The sequence below is a fragment of the Epinephelus lanceolatus genome, chromosome 12, assembly GCF_041903045.1.
Source record: "Epinephelus lanceolatus isolate andai-2023 chromosome 12, ASM4190304v1, whole genome shotgun sequence".
NCBI classification, from domain to species: domain Eukaryota; kingdom Metazoa; phylum Chordata; class Actinopteri; order Perciformes; family Serranidae; genus Epinephelus; species Epinephelus lanceolatus.
In genome coordinates, this window is record NC_135745.1 from 14,114,345 (window position 1) to 14,127,015 (window position 12,671).

At 39.8% G+C, this 12,671-nt stretch overlaps 1 protein-coding gene across 1 annotated transcript in view; it reads left to right on the plus strand.

Annotated features, from left to right (window-relative positions):
• Positions 1-12,671, plus strand: part of LOC117271807 (integrin beta-1-like) — a 28,839-nt gene that overhangs the window by 7,502 nt on the left and 8,666 nt on the right. The window contains exons 2-11 of the mRNA XM_033650232.2: positions 4,659-4,725; positions 5,202-5,287; positions 9,592-9,817; positions 10,203-10,373; positions 10,478-10,716; positions 10,852-11,007; positions 11,263-11,358; positions 11,465-11,554; positions 11,862-12,002; positions 12,414-12,616. Coding sequence (XP_033506123.1) covers positions 4,659-4,725; positions 5,202-5,287; positions 9,592-9,817; positions 10,203-10,373; positions 10,478-10,716; positions 10,852-11,007; positions 11,263-11,358; positions 11,465-11,554; positions 11,862-12,002; positions 12,414-12,616 — 1,475 coding nt within the window. The remainder of the gene's footprint in view (positions 1-4,658; positions 4,726-5,201; positions 5,288-9,591; positions 9,818-10,202; positions 10,374-10,477; positions 10,717-10,851; positions 11,008-11,262; positions 11,359-11,464; positions 11,555-11,861; positions 12,003-12,413; positions 12,617-12,671) is intronic.

Genomic DNA, 12,671 nt, shown 5'->3' on the forward strand with positions numbered 1-12,671 from the left:
CAACTATGTCAATTTCATTCATGCTTTTTCTAATTTTTGTGGCAATTTTCTGTCACCATTTTCTCACTGTGGGACAGGAAAATAATGCTCCATTACCAATCCAGACTGCAAAGCTTTGATTGGCGTAGCACTTGGTTATTTTTTCCAACTGGGGAAACAGCTGTCAATGAGAACAACGCCAGACCTATTTGAGGTGCTGAAAATTTTTTCAACAAAAGGTCAACGTGACACCCAGCAGATGTTTTCTAGGGCAGTGGTCCCCAACTGGTCTGGTCATGGGGTCCAAAATTCTCCTTATCCATTAGTTCAAGGTCCACACAGTTTAATACATTCAGCATCATATTTGTGTTTGGCTATGTCCTCAATCTAGTTTGCTCTCTCAGTCAAGTAGCTGTCCATTAGTCACCCAATCTACAGCAGAAAACAGCATTTCAAAATAAAAGGTCAGTGTTGGAAATTTACTGTACATCAAAATAAAGTGTATTTTTTTACAAACTTGACATGCTTGCGAGTCACTTGGGGTCTATTCGGAATGGACCGGTGACTTACTTTTGGACTGTGATCCACCAGTTGGGGACCACTGGTCTAGTCTAGTATTGATTTGAAAGGTCTTTACCTTCTCTGACCAGCAAGAGCTATCTCAGTTATATCAAACATTTTACTGCAATTCCTGTCAATATTTTTTATGTCTGGAATCTGGACTAACTGGGAAGTGATCTTATAGCTTGAGCTGGTCGATGACAAGAATCCGAACAAAGATGACTGTGCTGCATCTAACTAGAATCAATTAATCTGGAATTTATGATCTGAATAAATCTTCGATTTGTTTTTTTCTAATAATTCCAATAATTGGTTGTTTAGGATGAATGTGTGTGATTGGTTGTCGAGTTTGATTTCTTCCAGTCAAAAGTATGGTATAAACAAGTAAAATTTGGCCTGCTGCAGCCTTAAAACTATTATATCTATAGCAAGTTATAGGAAGATGTCAGCTCTGTAAGATCCGGCTCTCTTCCATTACAGTCCCACACGTCCATATTTGAGAATGTCCAGTCAAAACTATTGTCTTAGTTACTCTAGTTGTATTGGAAAGAGCAGAGTTGAGCAGCTCTGGCTATTATTAACAGAGGTTGAATTGTAAATGAAAAATTGTGGCGCTGATGTTCAGCATCACAAACACAAAGCATGTGCCGCCTCTGTATTCTCCAGCCTGACCATACAAAGTCATGATTCGACACGGTGTGCTCCTGTTACTCTAAATATTAGGCTCTCAGGTCTGTCATCACGACTACTCACAGATCATAGTTTCTGCTTGACGATAGAAAGAGAGGGGGGTTCAAAAAGAAGGACGAGTTGACTTTGTAAAAGTATCTGCCCTCTATCATTATTCACCCTGACTGCGAGCAAGCAAGTAGCATGACCTCATAACTGATTTTCTCAACTGATTTTCTCAATGGATATGTTGGAAAGATAAAGTCCAGTAGCTTCAACTGTGTGCCTTGGTCTGGATTAAAAAAACAAAACAATTAGGAGATACAGTCGGTAAATGGTGCCGTACTTTTCTGTTCAGGTGTTGAAACATTAGGATAACTTTCCACTTAAGCCCATTGCAAAAGGCGATAGTGAAATTTTGTTGCATTTGAGGAAATGTGGTGGATGTAGGTCCAAAGGAGACAGACTTGTGCCAGAAAAGCTCGTCTGGGAATTCCTTTCTCATATTCTTGAAAACGATTGTTGGTCAGAGATGCTACACTCTGTGGTAAAAACATACACATTGACATTTACCTCTTACTCTATGCTGAATTCATTGTATACCAGCCAACCTTCCTTGACTATGTTTCACAGTTATAAGGAGCAGTTTTACAACAGTCTGTTATGGGTTAGATTATTTTAAATTGGGCCTCTCATCAGTCTGTCTGCCCGACATTGCTATCAGCTCTTATCAGCTGTGACGTTGGCTTTGTGGAAGTAGCGCTGACTTTTATGCCCGCCCATGTCTTGTGAACCAGTGAAGTCTCCTCCTCCAATGGTCATATAATAATTTAGCTGTCACTCACTTAAAAAGTAGTGACACTCCTTATGAAATCCGTTGGTCATATCAGTTGAATTATCTCTTATTTATTTCTTTGATAAAAGCTATGGCAGTAATAAAAGAGCAGATTTAAATAAGGAAAGGCAAATAGGTCAAAGAAGATTTTTCTGGGAGGTGTCCGTAATATTTCAGTTAGAGTAGACGTTCAAGCAAGGCTGTTTCCAAAGTTATCATGTCCCAAGGTCATTACCAGAAATGCCAGTGCCTCCCTAATGCCATTATGTGGCACACAGGCATTAGAGACCCAGAATGCCTCCCAGTCTGTCAGCTCTCTGTAATTTGCAGCCCTGTGCAGGATGAGCCCCAGAGTGGTAAACAAGGCTGTACTTCAGGAATGTTGGGGAGGAGCCCTAATAATGTAGAAAGTCTGCAGTTGGAGTTGGTTTGAATTTTATTAAGCATCTTGCTGGGGATGTTGTGTGTTTTGAAATGTCCGTCTTGCCACAAGTTCTCCTTTGTGTTGTGAGTATTTTAAAGAGGAAGTGCCTGTTGATCAACAGAAAATAATTTCCATCTGTTGCCGCTGGCTAGATGTTAAAAGGCACCCTAAAAATCAAATACAAATCATATTTGGGCCAACTATTTCCTTCTGATGTCAGACTTTTTGCATTTTAGTTTATTTATTTATTTATTTTTTTAAAATAACAGGGACAGTACATATTAATAGACACTTGCATGTAAATATGTAGGATTGTAGCCATTGGCTAATTTCCATCCTTTGTCCCTGGGCAGGTTGATGTTAATGTACAGTCAATAAAACAGAGACACAATAGCAATAAAAGGTGAAAAATACAATGACATTAAGAATAAAAGGTACAATAAACAGTCTAGATAGACAATAAACCATCTACTCTCCAAATCGTTTAGTGTGCAATTATACTTATCTGACATGTTTTTCCTTTGCTGTTACCCACAGCAGTATGATAGCTATCAGTAAAGCACTTAGGGGGAACTCACATCTAAGTTGTCCATTAGACCCTGTTTCACAGGATGTGGTTGTTTTTGCAGATGCCTGTACTCTGTGACCCACAGCACTGTAACAAACATATCACTGAGCATCTTCCTATGAATTTACAGTCACTAGTTTTACCTTTACATCATTCATAACTGTAAAAATGTCCTTTTTCTTGTGTCGTGTGAAATAAATGGCACCCCCTGACACTGACAATGTGTAAAATAGCTTGATAATATCCAGCAGGGATAGACTATTTTGGGCCACACAGCTGTTGACTTAGCCTTTATCAACACTTCCTTATTTCCTACATAGGCTATATCTTGCTGGGGCAAGTACACACAAAGTTGGTCTCAGTCTCCAAGTTTGAGGATTGGGCAGACAGTCAAGGAAGTGTGTCACTGGGGTTGAGGGGAATGGCAGAGATTCAGGAAGAGGCATGAAATAGCCTGACCAAATATGGGAATACACACACACGTGAACACACCTACTTTTTTTTCCCAGTTTTCTGTCAGGTTGTGATGTCAGCTTCACTTTCTTTTTGCACAGAACTTGATCAGTAAAAATGTTGACCCAGAACTAAGGCTATTTTTCAAGTTGCTGTCAAACTTGAACCATTGTTGAGTTGTGTTTTATGGTGTTGAGGCTGGTCAGTTAATGCTCAGCTGCTCAGCTCGCTGTGGTAGAGAGGCATCATAGGACTTCTCAGTAAACCACAGTTATTTTTCTCCAGTTGCGTACTCTGGCAGTTTGAGATACTGGTCATGTAAGTATGAAAGCCTCTGCTCTGTTGCAATCATTACAAGACTCATTGCTAGACTCATTTTGAATCGCTCTGGCTGAGTCTAAACACCTCAAATGTAAATGTAACTATTCTCTCCCTTATGCAACATTCTTTTATCCACCTCAAGCTACTCCCTATATACCTCTGTCTCTCTCGTCGAGTCTTATCTGAAATGCCCTGGGGAGATAAACAACTACCTTTACGTAGACCTATAGTAACAGCATGAAAGTTTCCAAACTGTTGCTAGAAAACAAGTATGTAGTTTGGTGGTTTTGTGGCAGTGCTTATGAGCTGGCATCTGATGCCAACTGAGTGTGGGCATATTGTTCCTCCATATTTGGAATAGGCAAAATGAGAGTTACTCCTCCCGTCTGCTGCCTGACGGTAACTGAGGTATTTCATCTGCATGTCAGGACACAGCCTTTATAATACACAGATGATGAGAGGGTCATAGAGTATGTCTATAACATAAGAGCCACCAGACCATGAAAACAGTTTCTGTGGGGATTTGCTTTATTCCCACATTTGGTAGTAGGATAGTTTCTTTAGTGTTTACTAACTTTTATGAATGCAAACTCAAAGTGCAGCTCTACCACATAGGGAAGGGGACTGCTTCATCAGTTGGCAAAAAAAACTTCTTCCGTGTGCACAAATTGTCTCAGATATTTTTGTCTTTGAATCTGTTATAAAGATAGCTCTGTGTCACATTTAACCATTGCATTGCTACAACTAAGTACACACACAAAACACCCCGTTTGTCAGCTGTCACTGAAACTTAAGGATTTGTTTGTTTCTACTACCAATGCTGAGTTATTTTGTTTTTCTTGTTACAGATGGATCTGCGGTTACTTTTAATAGCAACGTTATCAGCGATCCTTGGTGGCAGCTGGGCACAGCAAGGTAAGAAACAGGAAATGTTGTGAATTTGTTTATTTTAACAGTTAAAAATTAGCTAACACATAGCACAAAATGTTTAAAAGACACCCCAGTGCAGTGTGTGTTGATTATTATAATTTGACTTGATGGTCATGTTCTGTACATTGAGCCAAATATTGCCCTTTTGTTCGTTTCTAAGCGCAGTGCAATATGGCACTGCTCTCATCCATTTCACTCTCGACATCTTGCATTTCTTCATTCATGGTTTAATGACTCTGTGGGTCCAGTTGGCTGGTGGGAGGATTTTTTTTTTTTTTTTTTAACAAGGTGAAGTCATCAGTTGGTGGGCTGCCTAGAGCTTCTCTCAGCATGACTCAGTTTTCTGGACTGGGATGGGGTTGTGTCTTGCAGCCAAAAACCAAAGCTGGTTTGAGTTAGTGAACTAATGGAAAATCTGTTTTGTCATCTTGGCTAAAAGGAACTTGTGTTGTCTCTTTCAGAGGGAAGCATATGCATCAAAGCCAACGCACAGTCGTGTGGGGAATGCATCCAGGTCTCTGAGTCGTGTGGATGGTGCTCAGATGAAGTGAGTTGAATCATTGTTGCCACCAAAATGTTTTATCATATGAATGAAAAGTTATCTACAAGATCTTTAAGCTGTGGGTGTGGCATGTTCAGAGGTTGTGGTTTGTGGCAGCGTTGCTTAAGGGTTGGACTGCACAAAAACAGCAAACACACACAGCTGGCAGTTATGATTGTCTGCATTGGGTAATACAATTTCCCATGAAAAAATTGAATAAATTCTGACTGTCACCTTCAACAATTTCAACATTTCAAAAGTCTGCGCACAACAGTCCAAAGTCATAGATTTATTTTAAACAAACAAATGCAATCCAAAGACACTTTGATTAAATACCACTACAATATATTTTTTTAAAGATCTGTATTAATAATTTTAAAAGGAAGCAGGGTTCAAATAGTAAGAAAAGTTTTTTCCTTGTTTCCTGCTCTGTTTATACAAAAGATGCATAAGATACATCTATAAATATACATGCAAATAAACTGTACTTACCCTATAAGTACATCCACAAACAAATGCAGAGTAGTACTAGAGACTTAAGAGATTCAAGAGACTTTTGCCTTTCAACCAAAGGCAAGTAAACCACAACTCCTCCATTAATTGTAAACATCAGTGTTGCTGCTTCTTGTCTCACAGTGGAAACTTAGTCTGAATAAACCTCTTTAATTACATGTTTTCTGAACTCCTAGGCAAGGATAGTACAAAGTGAGCTGACCACAGTGCAGGAAAATACTGACTTACAGGAGCGTGAGGTTAATGTGGAATATATGTTCACTTCTCTACAGTAAATTGTTTAGTGTGGTGGCTACAAAATACAGGATAAACAAATGGCAACTGTTACAGAATTAGCCTATATGTTATGCTGTGCAACAAATGTTTTGGGGGAAAAAATGGTGAACAACATGATATGCAGGTTATTCAGTTTCTCTCTGCAGGGTTTGAACGCTGGAAATTGAGGTTAACATGAATCAGTAGTAGGGTTGGGTACCGAAATTCGGTACTTTTTGTACTTGGTACCGATTCACGTCGGTACTACCGAGTACCGATTCACTTAAAATGAAACGGTGCCAAATTTTGGTACCTGAGGTGGAGGTGGAGCCAGAGCGCATGACTCGCACCTCAGACTCAGCAACAATGGCGACAAAAACAATGTGCAGACAAAAGTTAACGTGCAGCACTATTCCTAAATGTTCTCAATAAAATGTTGAAACTGAGAAGTTTAGACTATGGGCCCAAACGACGCAGAGTGCGTCCAAATTCACACCCGTTCTTCTCTGTGGATTTTCTCTGCGACTGTGCATCATAGTAAGAAGCCACGCATATCAGCGGAAACAGCAGAATTGTAGCTTTCCGACAAGGCCGAGCACTTGTCGGTAATCCAATGTTTTCACAGCGAAAAATTACAATAAAATGATGTATAACAGAGCTTCATACAGCTTTGCACACACATTACTCTTGGATGGATTACTCGCGAACGCAGGCTCGCACAGAAATGCCATGCATATCACATGAAAGCGCAGGACCACACACATCATTGTGCTGTCATCCCTTCATGCTATAAATATAGATCAATTGTCTACAAAATAAAAACCTGATGAATTTATTTACAATCCATTATACAGATCTTGTTATCAGTCACTTCATATAGTGAGGAATATCATATCTTACCACGTCTTAGGCTTGCGTGTGTTTCTCCCTGTCTATCCACATTTGTAGTCCGGCTTGCAAGATGCAAATATCTCCATATTGTCCAGTTGACACTCCATCAAACTTTGTATGACAAGACCAGCCACTTCACCTTTGCGCACCCAGACAACTGCAGCCTAATGCATGCTGACAGGGCCATAGTCACCATATACATTGAGGGGGACACGTGCCCCCCCACCAATGCCCAAAATGTCTCCTCAATATATAACTGAAACTGAGAAACAAATATTATCTTGGAGGACATCATTGCACTTGGTTGACTATTTTTCTATGATCTTAGATGTAAATATTGCATGTTCCTTTCAGATAAAACACATTTTTGACTTGTGAATGAGTCAATGGAATTTCTTGCAATAATGAAAAAATACTGGCAAACATGTCCGCCTGGCACAAACCACATGTTTTGGACAACTGTGAAGTGACAGAATGTCCCACCATCATGGTTCTTATATTGCCAGATTCCAGAGAGTCTCCCCTCTTCATATATGGCTGAATATGTCAACTTCCAACTTGCTATGGTGAGATACATGTAAAAATGTAAGAATTTAGGCACACAGATTTGTTTTTTTCATTGATATAAAAATTAATATAAAATACAGGCACATAGAAGGACATGAAATGATGGCAAATCTGGTTAGCCCTGATTGACCTGAAAAAAAACAAAACAAAATATAGCATGTGTATGTAGCCTTTATAATGACTGTGATATGAGCTTAAAAGTAAAGGCAATAAAAATACCCCAGAAAGGCCTAGGGCCCATACGGTTAAAAAGCACCGAAATAAGGTACCGTTTGGTACCGGTACCGGTACCGGTACCGTATCGGTTCAATTATGAACGGTACCCAACCCTAATCAGTAGAACTGGACAGTACCTTTTGTGTCATATTTATTCTGTGATATAAAAGTATGATACCCCTGCTCTGTTATTATTACATCAAACACAGATTCATTAGTGTGAGAAACCACAAAGTCACCCAGAAACAAGGCTTTCTAATCCAGTGGTATACTGCAGTTCTGTAGCTGCAACACATAGTGGGGCATGAAGAGCTCAAATGGTGCCAGAATACATTTTTCTGGTCCAACAAGCTGTTGTACAGATTGGTAACAGGCTGAGGTTCCTTGACTGTTGTTTAGAAGTAAAATGTGCAGTGAATGGTTCAACCCATATCAGCAATAGCTAGTACTTTAAGAACTTTTGACCCAGGTGCGTCTCCGGGTGAATAACAGACTCTCTGGGTTGGGTATTTTTGTGTCAAGGCAGAGCTGCATTCCTGTTAAATCTTCTTAATCTTAAATCAAAATCAACCCCAAAGTATTAAGGGATTGCAAGAACCATCCAAGTGCTACAAGAGCTCCATAATCAAAGTACTTAGTGCTTTTACAATCTGATTTCACTGCATGAACTAAAAACAATGGATGGCGAATATGCTGTCCCGCCCACTGCTGAGAATAATGCGTATGTAAATTCCTTTGTGACTGAGATTGACTGAACTGATAATTTCCCTCTGTAGGCTATATCACCCACTCCTTTGCACATCATTTACGGTATTTACCCTGCAAACTCAATGTTCCACAGAACAATAGGGGTCTTGTGTTTCTGTGTTTTTAATCTTTCAAATAAATTCTATGTGATGTGTACAGCAAGATGCAGGGGAGTGGGGAAAAAAGCCTCTGTGGGTCATGTGGTTTTGAAAGAATTAGGCCAAAGCACTATTTTTGTTTTGACTGAGTTCATTGTCTCAGGTTCTCCTTTGCTATGCCTTGTGGGATATCATGTGCATCCAATCTATATTCTCAGCCCGGGTTCCCAGTCATCTGTTTCTTCTTGTCTTTTGCTGCCAAAGTACAATGGTCTTAAAAAACTGTCAGAGCGAAGAAGGTTGATTCCAGAGGCCTCATTGGTTGAAAATTCTCTTTGATTTTATGTCAGAGATCCTGATAATTGTATCTGCAGCATTCATACCCCAGATATTTGTGATTTTATTTGTTGAAATAACACAAATACAAAACAAACTGTCACCTCTGGCATCAGGATCTTTTTTTCCTATAAAATCTTCATTGAAGAAGTGTACACAGCTGTGAATATTTATAACATTTCATGTGAAGTCCTGTTGCTAATATAACACGTTTGTCAGCATTTATTATGTGATTGTGCTAGTTATTAGCATATGTCTTCATGGCAGTCCCTACAAGACAAATTCCTGTACATTTACAGGACCTTTCCAGATGTTTCTGCACATACACCACCTGTGAAAATAGCCGTATACTTTTTGTGCTTTGGAAATTTATATTCAATGTGGAAATGCTTTTTAGAATTGCATTACAACAGTGCAGTTACAAGGGGTGTGAATCACTATTTTCATTAAGATTGATGGATCATTACACCCCTAGCTGTTACCTGCATGCTTTGACCAACATCTTTGTATGGTTGATTTTAAAACATTTGTTAAACTCTTTAGGTGTGGCCTGATAATTAGAAGAACATTTTACTCTTATGTTACAGATTAGATCTCCTCAGCGTGTCTTAAAACCCGTGGAACAGGTAGTTAGGAAGTGAGTTAGGTACCAATTTCATCACAAAAACCTCTTGTTCTATTCTGCAGAAATTCCTCACCGAGGGTGAGTCCAAGTCGGCTCGCTGTGATGATCTGGAGTCCCTGAAGAATAGAAAATGCAATTTGTCCAAAATTGAGAACCCACGCGGAAGGATCGACATCAACACGAACAAGGATGTCACCAACCGCAAGGATGACAAAGTGCCTAAGAAACTGTCACCAGAGCAGATCACCCAGATCCAGCCACAGAAACTCACCCTAACTCTCAGATCTGGTAAATAATCATCTTCTGTAGCCAAATTTTTAATATGTTGCCAGAGCAGGAGAAATGTCTGGTTAGAACAGTTGTCAAGGGGGGAAAACTTTGTTTTATTAAGGGTAATATTTTTCTAAGTCATCCAGCTCTGGAGTAAAATCAGAAGTCATTATATTTATGTGAAATAAAGTACACTATAGTATAGACCAAAAGCAGTGTATCTTGTTGTAGCAGGCAACTTTTACTGAAAAATCTACCTGTAAAATCCCCTTAATGTCCTTCAACATTAACAGTAAAAATATTCAAATGAAGAGATATAAGAATTATGTTTTTAATGTCACGTTTTTGCTGATGTCATAATCTCATATTTTCCAGTAAAAAAATGTAATTTATTTACCTTAAGGTGAGCCCCAGACTTTTGACCTGAAATTCAAGCGTGCTGAGGACTACCCCATCGACCTGTATTACCTTATGGACCTTTCGTTCTCCATGAAAGATGATTTGGAAAATGTCAAGAACCTCGGCACTGACCTCATGCAGGAAATGCAGAAGATTACCTCAGATTTCAGGATTGGTAAAAAAAACAATAAAAAAATCAGTATCAGCAGTTTCTTATCATTAGAAAAGCTGTAGTGTTACATTTATCCAGTCTTGAGTAAAATATGTTCTCCTTTTTAGGTTTCGGGTCATTTGTGGAGAAGACAGTCATGCCTTACATCAGCACCACGCCAGCCAGGCTCAACAACCCCTGCACAGGAAACCAGAACTGCACCAGCCCCTTCAGCTATAAGAATGTATTGAAGCTGACCAACAAGGGAGACGAGTTCAATCGGTTGGTCAGTCAGCAGCAGATCTCAGGAAACCTGGACTCTCCAGAGGGGGGCTTCGATGCCATCATGCAGGTGGCGGTCTGTGAGGTAAGTAGGGACTTCATGTAGTGTTTGCAGTTGGGAAATGAAGACTTGCTTTGCTATTAACTGTATCTGGGTAAGAGTGTCTCATAAATGTGTAAAATATTAATGAAAAGGCTCTCTTTGTGTTCGTCACCCCAGGAGCAAATCGGCTGGAGGAATGTGACTCGACTGCTGGTGTTTTCCACTGATGCTGGTTTCCACTTCGCTGGAGATGGCAAACTGGGTGGCATCGTGCTGCCAAACGATGGCAGGTGTCACCTGGAGGACAACAAGTACACCATGAGCCACTATTATGTAAGTTGTTTGTCATTTTCTTAATATGCATAATGTATTCAGGGGGAGCTGATAGAGCATGCAGAGAAGGGTCTAGATACTCCCTCTGACCTACTTGAGCATGTGTGCTGTTTTTAGATTTTACTTAATGTCAAAATTTCTTACTGATGTTAACCCATATTTGTTCACATAATCTGAGATTTGAAATGGTTGCTGAATGCTGCTTTTCTTCATACATGTGTTTGTTTCTATCCATGTCGATGAATTCTTTGATAGGACTACCCCTCCATCGCCCATTTGGTTCAGAAACTGAGTGACCACAACATCCAGACCATCTTTGCGGTCACTGAGGAATTCCAGCCTGTTTACAAGGTAAACTTTGTGTTTTCTGTACGTCGTATTGTCATATTCAGCCGTAAGATGCACATTTAACACTTGTTCACTCTGGTCTTACCTACAACCCTTATGTCTCTTTCAGGAGCTGAAAAATCTCATCCCAAAATCAGCTGTTGGCACGCTGTCCTCCAACTCCAGCAACGTGATCAAACTGATTATTGATGCTTACAATGTGAGTCAGATAGATAACTTGTGATTTTAATTTGATTACACTTGATTATTTTTTAATGTTACATATTATTACACACAATTATGCATTGATCCTGCGGGGAAAACATCCTGCATCCTTTTATTCATCACTAGATAGAGATTTCTGGGCTAAATAAAGATTACAGTGAATCATGACAAGATTTCATGTACTTGCATGTTCTTTGTGAAGACAAATGATCACAGTTTCTGCATGTAAAACGCTTGTATGTACAAGTTGTGGTTGTCTCATATCAATAGAGCCTATTGTTTGATTGTTCTTGTGTGGTTAGTCTTTGTCCTCTGAGGTCATTCTGGAAAACAGCCGGCTGCCAGAGGGAGTTACCATCAACTATAAGTCCATCTGTAAGAACAGCGTGGAGGGAACAGGGGAGAACGGCAGGAAGTGCTCCAACATCTCCATCGGAGACGAGGTAAATATGGTGCTTTTTGTTACAATTTGTTTGCTCACGTGACAATGATGCACCTGGAAAACATCTCAACTCACAGGGAACCAAGATAGCACAGTGGGAAAGGAATGCCTCTACAACACAAGTAGTGCTAGTGCTCAATTCCTGGCAGCAGGGTTTGGCTGGATGTCCTGTTTCTAGGCTGTAAAGCTGGTAAACAACTATGTCCTTCCTGTTATTGGCTGCTCCACACTGAGGGACAAAAGTTAAAAAAAAAACAAAACACATGCATTGAGAAAAAGTCACTTCAAAACAAACTAGAAATTAGAAACACATCAAAATAATCTAGGTCATTTCCAAGAACTGGAACAATAAGCTTCAAGGCATCCTCCTTTATAGTTTTAATGAGCCCATAAACTGTCCTCTGGCTTCCAGGTGTCTTTCAAGATTTCCATCGAATCCCAGAAGTGTCCGTCACATGGCAAGTCTGAGGTCATTAAAATTAAACCACTGGGCTTCAATGAGGAGGTTGAGGTCGTTCTGAACTTCATCTGCGACTGTCAGTGTGCCGCAGAAGGAGAGCCTAACAGTGACCAGTGTTATGAGGGCAATGGGACCTTCGAGTGTGGAGCCTGCAAGTAAGTATTCAGTACATCGGTGCTGCTATACCTTGTACCACAGAGCTTTAAAGGT